General features: G+C 37.6%; 1 protein-coding gene across 1 annotated transcript in view; it reads right to left on the bottom strand.

Annotated features, from left to right (window-relative positions):
* FAF1 (Fas associated factor 1) overlaps positions 1-22,779 on the bottom strand; it is a 498,603-nt gene that overhangs the window by 205,941 nt on the left and 269,883 nt on the right. Inside the window, exon 8 of the mRNA XM_070368090.1 lies at positions 22,010-22,096. Within this exon, the coding sequence (XP_070224191.1) occupies positions 22,010-22,096 (87 nt within the window). The remainder of the gene's footprint in view (positions 1-22,009; positions 22,097-22,779) is intronic.

Here is a 22,779-nt window from a genome sequence, read left to right as displayed (position 1 = left end):
TGCTTGCCAACGTAGGAGATATGGGTTTGATCCCTGGGTCAGGAAGATACCCTGGAGGAGGAAATGGCAACCCCGTCCAGTATTCTTGTCTAGAAAATCCCAAGGACAGAGGAGCCTGGTAGGCTACAGTCAATGGGGTCACAAAGAGTCATAAATGTCTGAGCATGCACACATGTACACACACACACACACACACAATATAACATAAGCATTATGATATCTGTAACTTTTGGTATGTGCTCACCTGGTTACTTTATAAGACCTCAAAGCAAAACTCAAGTGCCATACGGTAAGCATATGTGCAATAAAAACATGACTATTAAGCTGATCTTGATGACACAGTGAGAATTCTAACTCAAGTTCAATGCACTGTAACTACCCCCCTACACAGCACTAGCATCCTGCAGCTGACCTCAGTCTTAACAACAGTAATAGATGAAATCCCCTATGCAACATGAGTTAGGCCCTACATATGTTCCCATACTTTAAAATCTGACCATTCCTTATTTGTCTTGGTCATTTTTCTCTAATCACCCTATAAATAAAGTAACCATTATATGTCTATGGATAGAGTTTAAAAAAAATAGCATCCCTGCCTTTCAAGGGTTCAAAACAAGTAGTCAAGTGTACTTGTACATAAGAAGTGTTAAATAACCTATTTTCCCAATATGGTAAGTCCCTTAATAGGTGCTTTGGGAAGAAATGACTAGCTTTGCCTGAGAACTTAAGAGAAAATGTCACAAAGGAGTACTAGCTGAATCTTAAAAGGATGATATGATTAAGGAATAGACCAGGAGCGGTACAAGCACCTAAGAAGAGAAGGAATGTGATATAAGCAATGGCAAGAAAGAAGGTAATATATCTAATAAACAAGTAGTCTAGTATTGCTGGAGAGAAAGCAGGGTAAAAAATGGTGAGGGAGACAAGTACAAGGGAAAGAATAGGTCAGATCACAAAGAGTCATATATGCTTCATTAAGGACCTTACACATTATCCTATAAGCAACAGGAAACCATACAGTGGTATGAAGCAAGGGAATAATATGATGCAAATGCACTTAACAAAGATAACTAACTGAAGAAGGGAGAAAGGACTAAGGGAAGCAAGAGAGGAAGATCTGTAACAGGGAAAGCAGGAGAAAATGATGAGAGTCTGAACTAAGGCAGGAATGACAGAACGACCATGGAGACAGATCAACAAACCAAAAGAATGAGAATTGAAACCACAATAATTTTTGCCATTTGTTTACACAATCCTACTATCATAGCAAGATTTATTTGAATCTTCAGTAAAAAGAATCAATCTGCTCGGGCATAATAATACCAGTTCCTTACATTTCTTTAGAGCGTTGTATTTTAGGGTGTGTTTCCACATATATTATCTTATTTGAACCCTACAACAATGCTGAATAGCTGTTAAGAACTGGAAACTGAGGCTCAGACAGGTTTATTCATTCAACCAATATTTACTAAGCACCTTCTATCAGAAGGTATTAGTTATGTAAAACTGAACAAAAATAAGATATTTTCCCTATGAAACTTAAAGCTTATGTGGTAGATAATCACGTAAATGAAATGTAAAATCACAAACGTGGGAAAAGGAATGAAAAAGTAGCTTCCGTGGAGAAGTGACTGAGTTTGAAGAATGAGTAAGAAATATACAGAAGAGACTGAAGGGAAGATTACTGTTCCAGGTAGAGACAACAGCATTGCAAAGATCCAATAATGGTATAGAAGAACTGATAGAAGACCAGCGTAGCTAGAGAAGAAAAGGCAGTGTAATATAGACAAACACTAAAGAAGCAAGCAGGAATCAGACTATACAGTGCCCAGTGGGTTATGTTAAGGATCCTGGTGCTTATAAGGGAAAATTTTAACATGGACATTGCTTGAGTAAATATATTTTCTCTCTCTCTCTCTCTCTCTCTACATATATATATATATATATATATATATATATATTTTTAAAGGATTATCCTGATACAGTATGAAGAGTAGTTTGAAGGGAAGTGAGAGTGGTTATGGGAACCAAGATTGGAGATTCTTGCAACAGTTCAGATTCAAAAAGTTGGTACCTTATATTAGGGTGATGACAGTGGAAATGGATAGCAGAGAATGAATGAGAGATATATGAGCTAATATTCACAGAACTTGACAATTTGGATATAGTCAGAATGGGAGAGCTATTAAGAGTAGCTCCTATCTGGCTTGCAGAGCTGGTGGGTGGAGGTGCCATTCATGGAATTAGGGAACTTTAGGAAAAAACAAGGTATGGCCAGGGAAGAACATGGATTCAACTTTGGATATGTTGGATTTGAAGTCCTTTGGGACCTTTAAGTGGAGATGATAGGGCTCTTCTGGATCTGACATGGGATGACTGGGCCAGAAATACATTTGCTAATTGCCATCACATGGGTGATAATTTAAACTATAGCTGTGATAAGAATGCCAAGGAAGAACAAAAAGTAGGACAAAATGATTGCATAAGGCTGAGCCCGATGGAATGCCAATATTTAGTGACTGGGTAGAGAATGATGATGGCTCCCCAGGTGACTCAGTGGTAAAGAATTCGCCCGCCAATGCAGGAGACGCAGATTCGATCCCTGGGTCAGGAAAATCCCCTGGAGAAGGAAATGGCAACCTGCTCCATTATTCTTGCCTGGGGAATCCCAAAGACAGAGAAGCCTGGTGAGCTACAGTCCAGAGGGTTGCACAGAGTCGTACACAACTGAGTGACTGAGCATGCACAAAAGCAGAGAAGGATGAGCTTCCAAAGGAGACAGAAAAGGAAGGAGCATCAAAAGGGGAGGGGAAAAACCAGGACAGTATCATTTCCTGGGAGCCAAGGGAAGAGCACTTTAGGAAGGAGTTTTCAACAGGGGCAAATGCTGCTGAAATCTCTTTAAAATAGCCCAGCAGTAGAAACTACCCAAAGACCCCATCAACAGTAGATGAGATAAATAACATGGAATATCCACATGATGGAATATTATAAAGCAATGAGAATGACTGAACTATAACTACATATGAGTATGAATCAATCTGATAAACATAAAGTTGAGGAAAAAAGGAAGGAAGGAAAGACAGAGAGAGGAAGAAAAGAAAGATAGAGAGAGGAAGAAAGGAAAGAAGAAAAGAACTAGACAAAGAATATATACTATAAGGCTCCATTTATACATGTTTAAAACAAGACAAAATAATCTATGGTCTTATCTCCTAGATAAAGGAGACATGAAGGAGTTTTTAGATGCTGGAAATGCTCTTTTTCTTAGTCTGGATCCTGGTTATCTAAGGGTATTTTCTTTATGAAAATTCATCAAGCTGTACATTTATGATTTGTACCCTTTTATGAATAAATGTATTTCAATAAAAAGGTATTTTTTGTTTTTTTAAATGGCACTAAGAGGCCAAGACGGAGAAGGCAATGGCACCCCACTCCAGTACTCTTGCTTGAAAAATCCCATGGGTGGAGGAGCCTGGTGGGCTGCAGTCCATGGGGTCATGAAGAGTCAGACACAACTGAGCGACTTCCCTTTCACTTTTTACTTTCATGCATTGGAGAAGGAAATGGCAACCCACTCCAGTGTTCTTGCCTGGAGAATCCCAGGGACGGGGGAGCCTGGTGGGCTGCTGTCTATGGGGTCGCACAGAGTCGGACACGACTGAAGTGACTTAGCAGCAGCAGCAGCAGCAGCAGCAAGAGGCCAAGAACAATGAGATAGCAGTCACTGGTAACTGAAGAAAAACTATTCTGGTGGAGAAGTGGATTGAGGTTCAAAGTGGCATGAATTGAGGAATTACTGGAAGAGAAAAAATTAAAGATACTAAGTATAGATAATTCATTTAAAAGTTTGGCTGCAAAGAAGAGAGACAGTTACAGCTAAACTCAAAAGAGGATTTTTGTCTTTGTATTTACTGTATGTATGTGTGTGTTTCTTTCAAGAGGCTTTTCATGTTTAAATATGGACAGGATATCTAGTATTATGAGATTAGTAAAAAATACTAAAGTAGAGATTATTGATCGTGATAATTGATAATTATCAACAGTGCAGAAAATACAAAAGAGGATGGGGCACACAACACAGGTAGGGGAATAGACTTACTCAGGCTGGGCTAGAAACAAGATTTTCTGATCCCCAAGTCCAGTATTCTTTTTCTACACACAGTTATGTGATTGGAATTGTGGGCTGGGGCTAGAGGCAATATTCTAATGTTCAGTGTAAAGGAGTTTTCAAGTTTTAATCCTATTTCTGTGCTGCTGCTGCTAAGTCGCTTCAGTCGTATCCGACTCTGTGCGACCCCATAGACAGCAGCCCACCAGGCTTCCTCGTCCCTGGGATTCTCCAGGCAAGAACACTAGAGTGGGTTGCCATTTCCTTCTCCAATGCATGCAAGTGAAAAGTGAAAGTGAAGTCGCTTAGTCGTGTCGGACTCTTCTCGACCCCATGCACTGCAGCTCAACAGGCTCCGCCGTCCATGGGATTTTCCAGGCAAGAGTATTGCAGTGGGTGTGGACTTGGACAAATTTTTAAATAAAGAGCCACAGTATCTTCCACCTTTAAAAAGAGGGTAAATTTAATAATATTTCTGGAGTCTGATGATCAATTTGTAAACCATCAACTAATATTGCTTTATAGATGAAGAAAATGGAATGATGATACTTTCTCCTTCTTGGAAGTTAAAAGGTTATTAGTAATTAAACAACTGTCTCTAGACCAGTGACATTAAAAGAAAAATGAAGAGAATTGGCAGACACGGTGCATACTATGGTTACACTGCACTGTAAATTAAAGAAAGATCCAGTTTCCATTTCACATTTCATGAGAGTGGAATTATGGCCACAATGAATGTGGTGAGTTCAGCCTTGAGTTGCTCCACAGTGAACATTACAGCATGGTGAAGAACAAAGATGATGGATAGGTTTTTACAGATTGTCCTGTCACTGATTTTCCTCCGTTATTATGAGAGGCATAGAGTAAGGCCATGAACTCTGTTGTACCTGAGTTCAAACACCATTGCTACTGATTATAAGGTCATAGGAATATGTCTCAGCTTGTTCATGTGTAAAATGAAAAAATAATAATCTTTACCTCATGGGATTGCTAGGCAGATTGAGTCATAAAGGCGATGGCACCCCACTCCAGTACTCTTGCTTGGAAAATCCCATGGATGGAGGAGCCTGGTAGGCTGCAGTCCATGGGGTCGCGAAGAGTTGGACACGACTGAGCAACTTCCCTTTCACTTTTCACTTTCATGCATTGGAGAAGGAAATGGCAACCCACTCCAGTGTTCTTGCCTGGAGAATCCCAGGGACAGGGGAGCCTTGGTGGGCTGCCGTCTAGGGGTCACACAGAGTCAGACACAACCGAAGTGACTTAGTAGTAGTAGTAAGGCAATATATATACTTTGTATATAGTAAGTATTTTTAAGTACTCTATAATGTTATTCACAGAGACACAGGTCTAAGATGAGCCTAAAGCAATGGAACCAATCTTATGGGGCTAAGATAGAGTAAGGAAAATATCTAAAAGTTCCTAATAGGTAAATCTGAAGAACTATGCTGCAGCTGCTACTGCTGCTAAGTCGCTTCAGTCGTATCCGACTCTGTGCAACCCCATAGACGGCAGCCCACCAGGCACCCCCGTCCCTGGGATTCTCCAGGCAAGAACTATGCTAGGGAAGGAAAAATAAGTAATTGGGGTTTAAGGTCCACAAGAAAATCCCTATGGTACTGTGCAAAGAGGTAGCCTTTAGAGTAAAACTCAGGACAGCATCCCCTTCCGAACCACTTCTCTTTGTGTTGCTGGACACGTTAATAAGCCACTCTAAGCTTGAGCTCCTTCATGTGCAAATTTGAGATAATAACATCTACCTGTCAGAACTGATTAATAGAAAGACTAGAGATAAAACATAAAGGTCCAGAAAAGTGCATAGAAGAACGGAGGATAAATAGATACTATTTCTGTTATTATTAACAAAATACTTATAAAATAAGGAGAAATGGTTAAATTTCATCTAGACTTTTTACTTTACTTCCTAGATTCAAGTCACAAAAGTATGTAATACTGTGTGTTAAAATAACAAAACTGCAATTTTTGTAAGTTATTTTAGTGCACTATAAAATCTGTGATGTCATACTGCAACAGCTACTTTTCACTGAATTATTTTTGACTTTACAGGTACCTGAAAACAGATAAACATCAAAGGAAAAAACTATGATGAAATTTTTGAGTTTCTGAATTCAGGGGATAGGGTGTTATGTTAGTAAAAAGCTCCAATCTCCTTAATATAATAACCACTTTTTAACACGCAGTCACCATACTTTTTGAGAGCCAACATGCCCTTTTCCTCTATTCTGTAGGTTTCATTACTTTGGTTTGCTTGTTTGCTTGTTTTGTGTTTTTTTTAAGCAACAATTATAAGCTGATATTTATCAATTCTAAAACACTGTGAGAATGATATGGTCTTAAAGACCATTTCCGTAGATGACTAAGTTTTGAGAGAGACTCTTAAGTGGATAACCACAGCACAGAAAAGCATATGACATAATTATACAACTCTTAAAAATTTCTCTTCTCTTTTCCTCTTAACATAGCAAAACAGATAACTGAAGATCAAGTTAAACCATAAGAAGGAATACAATGAACATCACAGGGTAACACAGTGTTAATAAAAGTCTACTAAATATCATTTGAAAATGTCATATTTATTTGCCACTAGTCTGAAGGTAACCCTTTTTTGTCTGAATGACAAATATTTGAATTTTATGAGTGAGTTTATATCTGCTCAAAATGAGCCTAAAAGGTCAGAAAGTAACACAAAGTAGAACTTCAGCTTTTCAACTGTATAACTAATCGAAGAATTATATTTTTTAGGCCAAATTCTCTTCTGAGCCCTCATTCATGTGCTGTCTATTTGCCTGTTCATCTAGCATGGTTCACCAGCAATTATGAAACTGAGGAACACATCTATTCTTTTTCATGTCTTCGTATTCTCAAGTTACTTCTCTATTTGGCTGGTTCTACCTGCTCCCTATTTAACTGCAAATTACATTTCAATTTTAGGAGTAAACATTTAAGTGTTTCATACCTCCTTTCAGATTTGCATAGTTTAATTTAGATTGGTGTTCCTCTTCTTTTTGGTGTTCTTTTTATTCAGATCAGATCAGATCAGTCACTCAGTCATGTCCGACTCCTTGCGACCCCATGAATCGCAGCACGCCAGGCTTCCCTGTCCATCACCAACTCCCGGAGTTCACGCAGACCCACGTCCATTGAGTCAGTGATGCCATCCAGCCATCTCATCCTCTGTCGTCCCCTTCTCCTCTTGCCCCCAATCCCTCCCAGCATCAGAGTCTTTTCCAATGAGTCAACTCTTCGCATGAGGTGGACAAAGTACTGGAGTTTCAGCTTTAGCATCATTCCTTCCAAAGAAATCCCAGGGCTGATCTCCTTCAGAAGGGACTGATTGGATCTCCTTGCAGTCCAGGGGACTCTCAAGAGTCTTTTCCAACACCACAGTTCAAAAGCATCAATTCTTCGGCGCTTAGCCTTCTTCACAGTCCAACTCTCACATCCATACATGACCACAGGAAAAACCATAGCCTCGACTAGACAAACCTTTGTTGGCAAAGTAATGTCTCTGCTTTTGAATATGCTATCTAGGTTGGTCATAACTTTCCTTCCAAGGAGTAAGCGCCTTTTAATTTCATGGCTGCAGTCACCATCTGCAGTGATTTTGGAGCCCAGAAAAATAAAGTCTGACACTGTTTCCACTGTTTCCCCATCTATTTCCCATGAAGTGATGGGACCGGATGCCATGATCTTCGTTTTCTGAATGTTGAGCTTTAAGCCAACTTTTTCACTCTCCTCTTTCACTTTCATCAAGAGGCTTTTTAGTTCCTCTTCACTTTCTGCCATAAAGATGATGTCATCTGCATATCTGAGGTTATTGATTATTTCTCCCGGCAATCTTGATTCCAGCTTGTGTTTCTTCCAGTCCAGCGTTTCTCATGATGTACTCTGCATATAAGTTAAATAAACAGGGTGACAATATACAGCCTTGACGAACTCCTTTTCCTATTTGGAACCAGTCTGTTGTTCCATGTCCAGTTCTAACTGTTGCTTTCTGACCAGTCTGGTTCTCAAAGTATCCTTTACTTATCCAGTGTTACTAAAGTTCTCTTTCTTGCAGAATAACACATGTTAACTCTCCTAGCTTTAAGAGTCTGAGTTTGGGGTGGGGGATGGCTTCTTAAGACCTCTATGTTTTTTCCAGGTAAGATTCCATTTTCTTCAGTTATTTCTTGAAATGTACCCTCCCCTCAACCCACCATGTTTCATCATCATAGTGTTTTCTTCTGTATAAGCCTCTGAATAGCTTATACCATTATATGTTATTTATAAAACATTCATTTTTAATTATTACACTGAGAATGCTGAAAAGAAGGTATAATTATAACCCTAAGAACGTGTCCTAATAAAGCTGCTGCTGCTGCTGCTGTTAAGTCGCTTCAGTCATGTCCGACTCTGTGCGACCCCATAGACGGCAGCCCACCAGGCTCCCCCGTTCCTGGGATTCTCCAGGCAAGAACACTGGAGTGGGTTGCCATTTCCTTCAAAGCTACCCGCCTCTAAACAACAAAATGTTAAAGCAATGGTTTCAAATGGGAAAATGATATATAGAAATGAAAGATAACCTCTAAACTTTGAGATGTAACAGCTCTGAGATGTAGCATGGTTCATCAAGTAATTTAGAAGTCAGGTGCATTTACTTAGCAAGTGCCTAACTACATCATCCCTAATAGCCGAAAATGTCCAAATTAATTTGTTACATATGGTTGTGAAACATGAATTGGCACTTTAAAGTTTTATTTGCAGTATCAGTCCTGTATTTTCTAACCTGTTATAATTAATTCACTCCCCTTGCACTTTGAAATCTCCACAATAATAAGAACTTTATCAGGCTGGTGTTGGTATGAAGTGGCACAGCAAACTGAAATCCCACCGGGAGCAGTCCACAGACTTCTCTTCTAAGCAGCAAAAAGCTGTTATCATTTTCTGAATTACAGGAACTATAAAAGGACACTCTACTCAAGCTGCCGCTGAATGTCACCTGAAAAGCAATCACAAAAGGGCTCTGTCTTGGCTTATCTCTGAGCTCTGTCACTACGGCAACCAGCAGGGAATAAGTATCTGTGGGTCTATGAATTTCAGAATCCCATAAAAGCCAGGGCTAAAAAGGCATGTGCAGCCTCTCAGAGATTGACTGCATTAATACATTAGCAAATACTGTGAAACACTGGATAAATGTCAGCAATTATGGAAAAAGCGTCTAATAACGATATTCGTTGCCTGTCAAACCCCCGTGAGGTTTGATATGTAACTGCCACTCAAAGCTGTCTGTAATTTTATCTCTTTTATACATCTGAATCCACAGCATTCAAATTTGTACTTTGAAAGTAATAAACTGTAAAGCAGTTCATTCCGTGTTGATCACAACTGTCAACAAACATACAATAAAAGAACAAAAAGACTTTCTTTGGCTGTGGGAACAATCAGTACCAGCAATCTCTTGTGGCTGTTTATCAAAAACACCCTTATATATTCTACAAGTAGAATATCAAACAAAGTCATGATGTGGGGGCAGCAATTGATTTGACTATTGATCAAGGCACCTGGAGCTCAAATGGCTACTTTAATATGCAAAAATTTTCATTTTAAGCCTTCTCTTCGGGTTACAAAATTTGTAAGAATTTAGCCAATTAGACACAGTTGCAAACATCCTTTTAATTGCACATCAAAAAATGCCACAGAATCTTTGTTAGCCAAAACAGGTTGTAACGCTCTCTTTACTTTCTTTCTCAAACAGAGAGTTATGGGCAATTGATTACATCTAAACCCAAGGGTCTAAAGTACAACTTAACAAGCTGGCAATACTGCCCTTCATATTCGTATTTCCATTGCTCAAGAAAAAGACTTATTAAGAAATCTTATCACATATGTTACAGCTGTTCAAATGCAACAGAAAGCATGTTAACTTCAAAAAACAAATGCTAGAGATTAAGTACTGCATATATGTATTATAAACAACCTTCCATTTCTCAGTAATAGTATACGGTCAAGTACAAGAGTTCCAACAACTTCTTTCTCAGGTAACAGCGGAAAAGAGCTTGCTTTCTTGAAAAAGAACAGGGGTATCTCTGAAGAAAGTAATGATATATATTGGAGAATTAAACTAGCAGTTGTTCATTGCAATTTAGCGCCAATCACTTGACTTTTCATCGTTAAGTTTAACATAAACACAAGAAACTTTACTGAATGTTTATTTTGTGCCAGGGTCTTTGCCAGGCACTTGAGACATAAAAATGAATAAGACATGCTTTCTAAGAGGTAGCTATTCAGAAAATATGGTTTGAAGAAACTTTGGAGAAAATTTCTACAGACAGTAATGTATTCCACTGTATACTATTCTATCAAAAATTATTTGTAATCTACTGCTGTAATCTACTACTTGGCTCAAATGAGGTCATGTACATGAAATATGCTTTGTAAACTAAAATCATTACATAAATGTCTGTTAATATACTCACCGACCACTATGTTAAATAACTATGAGTACCAAAATAGAGTCCTGTTGCTCATTCCCTGCCACATTAATGATATGGCTACTATTCAAAAAGACACAAGCATATAATCCAAAGTGCTACAGTGAAAATTTTAAGTTCACTTATCTTCAAAGACTCCTAAGTGCTAAGTTAAAAAGGGAAGATAAAGGCAAAGTTTGTTTCTCTGTTACTGTCTTTTATGAATAACTTTAAAACTTCAAAAGAGCATGAATACAATTCTGGGGAAAAAATCAGACTGGATATTTCAAAACTGGAACTATTTTGAGCAACATGGAATATACAAGGACCAGCATGGTACAAGAGAAAGAACACTGGCATCAGAGAGCAGGCAGATTGAGTTGAATACTGGCTCTGCATTTCACCTTCTCATGTACCAGTTACAGTTTCAGATCAACATGTTCATCATAAATCACTAGTTAAAATTAACTGAGATCTAGTTACCTATAATAAAATGCACCCATTATAAATGTACAGTTCAAGAGTTCTGGCACTTCTAACCACCACAATCAAAATTTCAAAAAGTTCTATCACTCCCCTAAATTGGCTTGTGTTGCTATTTATTTGTAAGACTGTTTTTATGTAACAGGATAGAGGACCTTTGCCAAACACGTTTTCAGATATTTTCTCCTTACTCTTGAAAAGCAGACATAACTTTGTCAACAAATGTCCATTTGTCAAGGCTATGGTTTTTCCAGTGGTCATGTATGGATGTGAGAGTTGGACTATAAAGAAAGCTGAGTGCCGAAGAATTGACGCTTTTGAACTGTGGTGTTGGAGAAGACTCTTGAGAGTCCCTTGGACAGCAACAAGGTCAAACCAGTCAATCCTACAGGAAATCAACCCTGAATAATAATTGGAAAAACTGATGTTGAAGTTGAAGCTCCAATACTTGGGCCACCCTATGCAAAGGGAAAATTCATTATAAAAGGCCCTGATGCTGGGAAGATTGAAGGCAAAAGGAGAAGCAGGTAGAAGAAGGTGAGATGGTTAGATAGCATCATCGACTCAAAGACATGAATTTGAGCAAACTCCAGGAGAAAGCGGAGGACAGAGAAGCCTGGTGTAATAGAATCCATGAGGTCTCGGAGTCAGACATGACTTAATGACCGAACAACAGCAGCAATCTGATATTAAGCTCATTGGTGAAATTATCATTTCAGATATTATTTCTCTATCTTTTATATATTCTATTCTTTCATCATTAAATTCATGTTTTCCTTTAAATCCTTGAGCCTATTCATAATATTTACAATAGCTAAAGTCCCTATCTGTCAATTTTATTATGTAACTTCTATGTCTATTTTTTTTGTAAACTGATTTCTCTCCTGGTTAAGGATTAGATTTTCCTGCTTGTTTGTATATATAGTAACTTTTAATTGGATGCTGGACTCTGTTCTTAGAGGCATTTACCTATTAATCATTTAAGTCCTTTTGGAAACTGTTTCTAAGCTTGTGGAAGGGAAGTCCTAGAGTAGCCTTCACTCTAAGCCTTGTTTATACACTGCACCAAGGTGTGATTCTCCTGTGAATATCTCCTATGGTGGTCCATGTAGTCACTGAGGTGCCTCTACTATGGCTGGTGGGAACTCAAACTATTCCCAGCACTGTGTGGGCTCTGAGTACTGTTTGTCTTACAGCTCCCAGTTAATTGTTCTTTTTCCAGGCAGTAGTTCTTTGCCCAGTCTCCTGGAATTTCATTCTATGCATGGCATGGATGGATTGGTATTCAGCTAAAAATCAGGAAAACCATATAGATTTCTGGAGTTTTTTCCCTGTTGGTAGTCTGTCTTGCAAAGTCTAGCTGTCTTGACCTCCCTAAACTCTATTTCAGTCTCTTCAATTGCAATAAAATCAGCAGATTCTGTTTTAGCTTTCTCTCCCTGTTATGGGGTCCAGGAACTGCTTCCCAGCAAGGCTCATTTGTTTCCTTCTTCAGAGTCCTGAACTACCTGTTGTCTAACATCTGAGAACAGCTGTTTCACACATTATATCCAGTCTTCTAGTTGTTCACAGAAGGAAGACAATTCCCATAGCAGTTACCTCTTCATGGGCAGAAGCAGTATTGTACACATTTGAGATTTAATAAAATGAAGTCAACATTCACAACATCAGATCTTAGTGTCTATAAATTTCCTGTTGAGGGCTGCCTCACTTTCATGTGTTCTCCCTCATATTTACCAAGTAAATATGTCCCTTGAGTGCTTCACCCACCCTCCTGAACTTCTCACTCTCACTCTTCAGGGTATAGTCTATTTTACAACTTTCTACTCCTTGTAAACTTAAACTTTCTTCTACTGCTTTTAAACCTGTTCTTTCTGTCTGTTTAGTCTTTGCCTGTGTTATTTGTAAAAGCCTCTATATGTTGACAAGGGCAGCGGACCTTCTGAAGCTACTGAGTCTCACCACCGTTAGAAGCAACATTATCTATGACCTTGTCAAATAAAGAAAAAGCCAGTGAAAATGTCCAAAGAGTTCCTGAATCTGTCTGACCTAGGACAGGCTAACAAAGTAATTTAAATAGCATAAGATGACCCTGACGCTACTCAAAGAATACTTCTGATTCTGCATGCGTATGTGATATAAAGAAGATGCTTATTCAAGGGAAAAGGAGCCAATGTTTGTTGAATGCCTGCTCAATGCCAAACATTACACCACCGGTTAGCAAAATTTTTCTGTTAAGGGTCAAACAGTAGATATTTTAGGCTTTGTGAGCCATGTAGCTTTGCTGCAATTAAACATCCCTGCCACTAGTTACAGTGTAAAAGCAGCTGTATACAATACAAAAGCAAATGGTGTGACTGTGCTCCAATAAAACATTATTTACATTCATCTTGGTGTTGAATTTTTGGATCTGACTCTAAATGCAAAAATAAAAAGTGGGACTACATCAAACTAAAAAGTTTCTCTATAACAAAGGTAACCATCAACAAAATGAAAAGGGAATCTACTGAATGGAAGAAAATATGTGCAAATCACATATCCAATAAGGAGTCAACACCAAAGATATAGTAAGAACTCACACAACTCAACAGCAAAAACACAGACAAACAAAAAAAACAACATTTGACTAAAAAATGGGCAGAGGATCCAAACAGACATTTTTCTAAAGAAGATCTACAGATAGCCAACAGGCAAATAAAAAGCTGTTCAACAACATTAATCTTCAGGGAAATGCAATTCAAAACCACAAGGAGATATCACTTTACATCCTGTTACAATGGCGATTATCAAAAAGGCAAAAAAAATATAAGTGTTGATAAGGATATGGAGAAAAGGAACCCTTGTGCACTACTGGTGGAATGTAAATTGGTACAGCCACTACAGAATGGAGGCTCTGCAAAAAATTAAAAACAGAACTACCATATGGTCCAGCTCTTCCACTTCTGGGTATTTATCCAAAGAAAACGAAAACACTATTCAAAAAAGACATATGCAACCCTACATTCATTGTGGCATTATTTACAATAGCCAAAATATGGAAGTAACATAACTGTCCATCAGTTGGTGACTAGATAAAGATGTGGTATGTGTGTGTGTGTGTCTAATACTATTCAGCCATAAAAAAGAAGGAGATATGGCCATTTGTGACAAGATGAAATAGACCTTAAGGGTATTATGCTAAGAGAAATAAATCAGGTAGAAAAAGACAAATAGCATGGCTTCACTTAATGTGAAGTCTAAAAAAAAAAAAAGAACAAACAAAATAAAATGCATAGATACAGAGAACAGTCTTCTGGTTACCTGAGGGAAAGGAGTTCGGAGGGTGGAGGGGGAAATGGGTGAAGGGGGGTCAATTTTATGGTAATGGATGGTAACAAGACATTATGGTGATCACTTTGTAGTGTATGCTATGCTATGCTATGCTAAGTCACTTCAGTCGTGTCCGACTCTGTGTGACCCCATAGACGGCAGCCACCAGGCTCCCCTGTCCCTAAGATTCTCCAGGCAAGAACACTGGAGTGTGTTGCCACTTCCTTCTCAATGCATGAAAGTGAAAAGTGAAAGCGAAGTCGCTCAGTCGTGTCCGATTCCTAGCGACCCCATGGACTGCAGCCCACCAGGCTCCTCCATCCATGGGATTCTCCAGGCAACAGTACTGGAGTGGGGTGCCATTGCCTTCTCTGTTGTAGTGTATACTAATATCAAATCATTACACTGTATATCCAAACCAATATAATGTTTTATACCAATTTTGGGGCTTCCCTGGTGGCTCAGATGGTAAAAGATCTGCTTATGATGCAGGAAAAACAGAGAGAGTAGGATTTGGGCTGAATTGCTAAATCCTGCATTATATAAGCTTTACATATAGGTAAAACCATATAGAATGGCTAATATTCAACATTTTGTCCTTTAAAAATGGCAATTTCATACAGTTCAAACTATTATGTTAATCCCTTTAATCTTCACAGCAGACTTTCAAGTGTGTTAACGTCATCTTCATTTTACAGATGAGGAAAATGAAGGTCATACAATAAACAACTTATCCAAGTGATAGCAATGTAGGGATGTGATGAACTTGGACTGGTCTGCTTGTTTCTCTCACACACACATGCACACACACAATTAAACACATGCTAATATAAATTCTCTTGGTATAGTGGCTCCTCACCTTCTAAATTTGCTAGTCTACTTACCAAGAAATACTGAGTTTTGATCATTTTTATTAGAAAGAAAATAAACCTGATTCTCAGTTTATAAAGTCACTATATCATATCAATTCATCATTTAGTTGTTTATTGTCACAGATGCCACCTGATCTGCCTCTTGAGAAATTTGTATGCAGGTCAGGAAGCAACAGTTAGAACTGGACATGGAACAACAGACTGGTTCCAAATAGGAAAGGCAGTACGTCAAGGCTGTATATTGTCACCCTGTTTATTTAACTTATATGCAGAGTACATCATGAGAAACGCTGGGCTGGAAGAAACACAAGCTGGAATCAAGATTGCCGGGAGAAATATCAATAACCTCAGATATGCAAATGACACCACCCTTATGGCAGAAAGTGAAGAGGAACTAAAAAGCCTCTTGATGAAGGTGAAAATGGGGAGTGAAAGAGTTGGCTTAAAGCTCAATATTCAGAAAACGAAGATCATGGCATCCGGTTCCACCACTTCATGGGAAATAGATGGGGAAACAGTGGAAACAGTGTCAGACTTTATTTTTCTGGGCTCCAAAATCACTGCAGATGGTGACTGCAGCCATGAAATTAAAAGGCGCTTACTCCTTGGAAGGAAAGTTATGACCAACCTAGATAGCATATTCAAAAGCAGAGACATTACTTTGCCAACAAAGGTTTGTCTAGTCGAGGCTATGGTTTTTCCTGTGGTCATGTATGGATGTGAGAGTTGGACTGTGAAGAAGGCTGAGCACCAAAGAATTGATGCTTTTGAACTGAGGTGTTGGAGAAGACTCTTGAGAGTCCCTTGGACTGCAAGGAGATCCAACCAGTCCCTTCTGAAGGAGATCAGCCCTGGGATTTCTTTGGAAGGAATGATGCTAAAGCTGAAACTCCAGTACTTTGTCCACCTCATGCGAAGAGTTGACTCATTGGAAAAGACTCTGATGCTGGGAGGGATTGGGGGCAAGAGGAGTAGGCGACGACAGAGGATGAGATGGCTAGATGGCATCACTGACTCAATGGACGTGGGTCTGCGTGAACTCCGGGAGTTGGTGATGAACAGGGAGGCCTGGCGTGCTGCGATTCATGGGGTTGCAAAGAGTCGGACACGACTGAGCAACTGATCTAATCTGATCTGATGTCAACTTGGTGGAGCTCTGAACAACTCAGATGAGTGAATGTATAAAACACTATATTAAAAAAAAAACCCCAATACACTTTATCCTGCAGTGCATACAAAAATAAGGATAACAGTTCTTACTCTCAATTTTTAGAATTTACATAAGGGAGGAACACAGGATACAAATTAAAATGTAGTTTAGACTTGTGTAATTTAACTTAAGGGGTATTTGGTTCCTTTTTCTGAGGAGCCATTTTTTCACCATCTGCTAGAGAAATTAGTTGTTTCCTCTTATATGATTCTATGTTTTGCGTTTACATAAACTTCAACCATCACTGTTTATATATCTGTCTCACACTATACTTTGCAAACCCTGAGGAATAGGACTTCATCCTTGTAACTTTAAGGTCCAGTTTGTTTACTGGTGTAAAAGAGTTTTTTTCATGAATGTCAAATGAATGAATAGATATATGGATGAAAAAAATAGTAATAGCCAAAGATTAACCATATATTAGACATTATCTAGTACAGATTACTTCAATCTTCAAAATAAATAAAGAAGTAACTATATTTGTAACTACTGGCTCTAAGTTTTACAAACTCGAGTAGGAGTATTATCTGTGTTTATGGTTATATAGCCTGAGACTCAGAGAGGTTAATCAAGTTATTTGCACTCAGGTAAGTAATGGAGCCAGGATGAAAATAACAAAAATAAGGAAAAATAAAAATAATTTAAATAGAAACTAATTTCTAGGTTGGAGATGGTAACATGGGATACAGGCAAAGTTTCTGAAGGAAAAGTCTTGAAGAAAAGAAATAATTATTGAAGATATTGTGGGTAAAAGGAATAGTATGATAAAATACAGGAGTAGAGAACCAAGTATATCAGAAGAACAGCAAAATGAATATTTAGCTAAAGTGGAGATATACGTGGTATCATATTCAATCACTTATTCAAGAAACATTTATTGAGCAATTTCTCTCCAGTCACTCTGTCCCCAGCAGCTCTTGCCAGGCATCCCAGGCACGTGAGCCAGAGAGCTAGTGGGACACACCCTGCCTCCTCCCCTCCCTCACCCATGAAGCCCAGGCCAAGGCAATGACCTCCCCAAACAATCCCAGAATCTGCCTTCTCCCTAGCCTCGATTGCACCAAACTGATGAGAACTGCCACCCCTTCTCACTTTGGCCATTGCAGTTGCCTTCAGTTGGTCCACCTGCACCCACTCTGATTCCTCTATGACTCATTCTCATAAGGGAAAAAAACCCAGAAGGGCAGTTTTACACTAAAGAATGAAGGTTGTGAATGACAGCATAAAAATCTGTACATAAGTCAGCACATACTGGGTTGCCACTGAAGATAAATAAGTAAGGCTGATGGTGTGGTAGGTATGTGGTAATAGGGAGAGTGTGTACTGGGACAGAAGCTGCTATACAGTGGAGGGTGGGGATCCAGTATAAGGGGAATGTTTATAATTTGACACCTGCCAAAAACAAATCATTAGGAAGAAGTTACAGGAGAAAATGGCCTCCATCAGAAGGATGAAAGTAGACAGCATTCCCTCATTCACAAATTCTTTTTAATAATAAAAAAGGAATAAGTCATGTGTGTGACTTTCATTTTATTGTTATTTCACAGAAAAGCCACTAGGTTTATTCTGTTTATAAATGATCTCATTTTCAATGTGAAAATATTTAATATTTAATAAGTAGTTTTCTGAGTCCTAACATATACCTAAAGACCTCTGGTCCCAGAATTCCTAATTTCTCAAATTCTGATTTAACATTGCTTAGCCAATGATGAAACTACAGATGATTACTATTAAAGAAAAAAGAGGAGGGGAGCACAACAAAAAGTATTAAAAACTGAAGGATATTTCTTTCTTTGTATAAGTATTACTAAAACCTGGAGTTTTAAAAATTATATATATTCAAATTGTCTGCATTATAATAAGGTGCCTTGACATAATTCATAGAGTTAAAATCATATCTACTCTCTGGAAATCAAGAGTGTCCTGTTAAAGTATAAAATGAGATTTTGCCTACTTACAACTCCTTGTTCTCACAGCTGAACTGTCACAGCATGAAAACATTCCCCTACTGGTGAAGCTTTAGATACCTATTTCCCTGGTGAAAGAGCGCAAAAGGAACTACAAGAGTTATTGACAATTCATACAGTATCCCATGTCCCATTAGAGTACAACTATAAGCAAAGAAAATATTTTAACTCTGAAGGGAGATGGGGCAACAATGCTTTAAATGATTGTTAACTTCACTGAGTAGTGTTGGAAATGTCAAAAGACTGGTCTATCACGTTTGTAAGAGACTCAAGATTATACAAGAATCTAATTATAAGAAGTCTTTCTTTGTCCTGTTTGTTAAGTCAAAGGTTAATGAGAAGTACATTGAAGAAAACACCTTCTGCAGACTGCAAAGTATTTCTCATGGAACATAAAAATGTAAACCAAGAAATATTTTAATATAGTTCTTCACTAGTATCCTTTAAAAATAGCTTTACTGAGATGTAATTTACATGCCATAAAATTTTTTGAAATGTTTAATTCTATGATTTTTAGTAAATTTACAGAGTTGTACAGTCATCATCACAATCTAATTTTAGAACATTTTCATCATCCCGAACTATTAATTTCTTGATCTAAGATATTTCCATTAATTCACAGAAGCCACTGGTATCTAAAACTATTATATATTCAAAGCCACAGAAATTTCTGCAACTGAGCAGGAAAAGTATAAACTAATTTCACCTTTAATGACCTTTATAACCAATCCTCTACTCTGGCATTGGGAAGAAAATGTTCAGGTGCTTTCTCTGAAAGTTAAACCATCCTAAATATTCAGTTATGGCACACTGTCTTGGAAAGAAATTAATTATATTTTTGTTGGTAACACATTTCAGGCTGTTTACACAGCTGACATTTCTCAGCTGCACCCAATTCATGCCCTAAGCTGTGAGGACGATCTTATTTTGTAGCAGATGCCTCCACTTGAGTGATTTAAATAAGTATAAAAACACCATCGCCTGCAACAATATAGATTACAGGCACCAGCTTTACGAGTTTTTTATAGTCCTAATGAAAGAAAGGTTGCATGACATTTCTTTGGCTAGGATTTCTTTAAAAGACTACAATTATAAGCATTTTTTGCCAAGACTCAAGCACTGGAGCTAGTGGGTCTGCTATGGCACTGATTAAAAGCAGCCTGGCCTTAAACATCTTTGTTGTATCAAATCATGCAGATCAAGGCAACATCCTGCCAATGTGGCAACATATGCTCTGGGGAGGTACAGGCAGGCATCACTTCACGGGTTCTGGGACTAGGTGCAAATATGAAAAATGAGGCAGAAAGAATAAGGCTTCTTAATGGACATTCCCTCTTTACTTGGATTTCTAGTACCAAGTAAAGCACAGACGGGAAAAGAATGGTCCAGTGGTAAAAGGCGGTAAAAATCTGCCTACCAAAGCCGGGGATCCAGGGCAGGAAACTAAGCCCGTGCTCCACAGCTACTGAGCCCACACACTTTAGAGGCCATGCTTTGCAACAAGAGAAGCCTCTACAATGAGAAGCCGGAGCACCGCAACTAGAGAGTAGCCCCTGCTCATCGCAACTAGAGAAAGCCAGTGCATAGCAACGAAGACCCAGCATAGCCAAAAATAATAAATAAATAAAATTAAAATATATTAAGTACTATGTTACAGAGGAATATATTGCATTTCACTGATTTGCCTATCGCTCTTGGAACTTGCTCTGATAAGCCCACTTCAGCTTGGTGTCCATAAAGATGGAGCCCATGAGCAACTGACTTTTCCAACCCTATTAAGTCCCACATTTCTGGACTTTATTATCTTGAACCAGACAATTATTTTTTGTTTTAAACTTACAGAAATTTTCAAATGTATACAAAACTTGAGAGTATAGTATAAAAAAATCGAATATACACATTAACTATCTTTAACAATGATCAGTTTGGATTTATGAATATCCCCACTCACTCTTCCAACACAAGAGGTTATTTTGAAGCAAATCTCAGGTACCGTTTCATTTATGTAAACCAGTCAATTCTTGCCCATGATCACTCTCTGAGTTATGTTAATATTAAGTTACAATACTGACTCCCATTTATTGTCTACTATGAACAGAGTATTTGTATTATTGCTAATCTTCATTACAATGCTTTAAATAAGTGAGGTATCTGAAACTCAGTGACACACTCCATCTTAATAATTTTCTTCTATTAATGATATAAATTGTAACAGTTTATTAGACAATGTTGAGAACATTCTGGTTTCTTCATATCTTCTCAGGTAAACAAAAAACTATCATTTATATACTTAGTTTCTTTATTTTATAAAAATAAATGTATCATATTTTCCATCAAATTTCTCAAACAGGAAAAAAAACACACTAAAAACAACAACCACATTCTTACCACTTAGCCATGGACAATCATCAATAATTATAATGACATACTATAATGTCAATGTCAAAATTAACAGTTTATAAATAAGTGTAAGTGCCTATATGTAAATAATTTTTTTCTGAAGGGTTCACTTAAAAAACAAGTTTTGCTAATTTCTGGTAATTTTTGAAGTTTCATAATCCACAAAGCATTTTCCAAAGGCACAATATTTAGATTGTGGAATAATTAGACTCAAGTAGCATCTACATAAACAAATTGTTTAAAAATGTTACTGTCTTCCACAAAGAATTCCTTTAGACTAAAGTATATGATGGTGGTGCTAAGAGAGAAGTGGTAATTATTATTATGACAAAATGTAATATTATTCTGACAAATGTAATATTTAGAACATAAGAAAACATAATTAAACTCTTAGCCATAATCATGTATTTGGATATTTATTGTTGTAATATGTTTACAAAATCTTAGCATCTTTTTAGCCCTATTTATTTTAAAAATAAGACTCACTTCAAAATTCTTGAAAGATTCTAATTTTTTCCTTAAAAATACTGGTTAGAACAATCAAGACTGTGGATAAAAGTAGCCAAATGGCCTCCTCAATGATAAAATTTACTCTCTTAGGAAAGAATAATCACTGGAAACAAGACAGAGATAGGAAAGGTTTCAAAATTTACAATAGGAAATTACTATGAGTAGATGTAATAATAATTAAAAATTACAAACTAGGTCTTTTCTTTCAGTTTTTTATGGCAGTGAAAATTATGAGTATGTTTAAGAATAGAGTGTGATTAATATTAACTATAAAAATTAACTTTTTAAAGTATAGCTCTAACTATGGGAAATGCAGTTATAAAATTAAATAAAATGATTAAATTGATTTTGAAGTATCTGTAACTTAGGAAAAAAATTTTTGTGTTTGGAACATTTCATTAGAAATATCTGAATATTTGTATTTTTTTCATCAAGGAAAAACTTAAGTCAAATCAAGCAGCATAAAGTTCCTGATACTGATATTGTAACATCATCAAGAGAATGCTGATATATTTGGCTTATGACACTAGTTCTGCAAGTGAATGCAAATGATTTATAAAAATTACTTCCATGGATACAAAGCATTTGATTTCCACTTAATATCACGGCCAATTAGGCTGAAAATGACAAAAGAGAGAGGAGGACATAAAACTGACAATTCAACTGTCACTTACGGAGTCATCTGTGGCAGAAGTTGGCCAGCCCTCCCATAACTGATGGCGAACAGGGATACTCGTGAGGTCATACACATTTCTCTTTACCTATAAAAAGAAATAAAACAATTAAAATAGGGTTTCCACATGACTTATGATAGCTGCTAGTCAATTTATGGGATACACTGTGTTTCCTCTGTTCTCTTCTAGATTTAAAACAAGAATTTGAAACTAGGAAAACACAAATCATAAAAAATTTTATTAAATAAAACTAAACCAAATTTAAAAGCAGATTCTCAATGAAGGTTAAATGAAGTAACAGTTCAAGCCATATTCTCCTACCTCACCTTGCTGATTATTTTTATAATCCTGGATGGCTTCAAGTTTCTTTTCAGTCAAAAAAGGGTAGTAGTTTCTTTCCCAGCAGGGTGAAAGGAAAAACCTGGAGTTTCCTTTACTGTTTTATGTACATTTCAAGGATACAATACTTAATAATAAAGCTGTACAGGGTATATTTTTTTGAAATCACCCCAAATTAGAAACTATTTTAAGAAAATATTTATTACCTGCTGCTGCTGCTGCTGCTAAGTTGCTTCAGTCGTGTCCAACTCTGTGCGACCCCAGAGATGGCAGCCCATCAGGTTCCCCCGTCCCTGGGATTCTCTAGGCAAGAACACTGGAGTGGGTTGCCATTTCCTTCTCCAGTGCATGCAAGTGAAAAGTGAAAGGGAAGTCGCTCAGTCGTGTCCGACTCTTAGCGACCCCATGGACTACAGCCTACCAGGCTCCGC

This window comes from Bos mutus, chromosome 3, assembly GCF_027580195.1.
Source record: "Bos mutus isolate GX-2022 chromosome 3, NWIPB_WYAK_1.1, whole genome shotgun sequence".
NCBI lineage: Eukaryota > Metazoa > Chordata > Mammalia > Artiodactyla > Bovidae > Bos > Bos mutus.
This window is presented reverse-complemented; position numbering and strand designations above follow the sequence as displayed.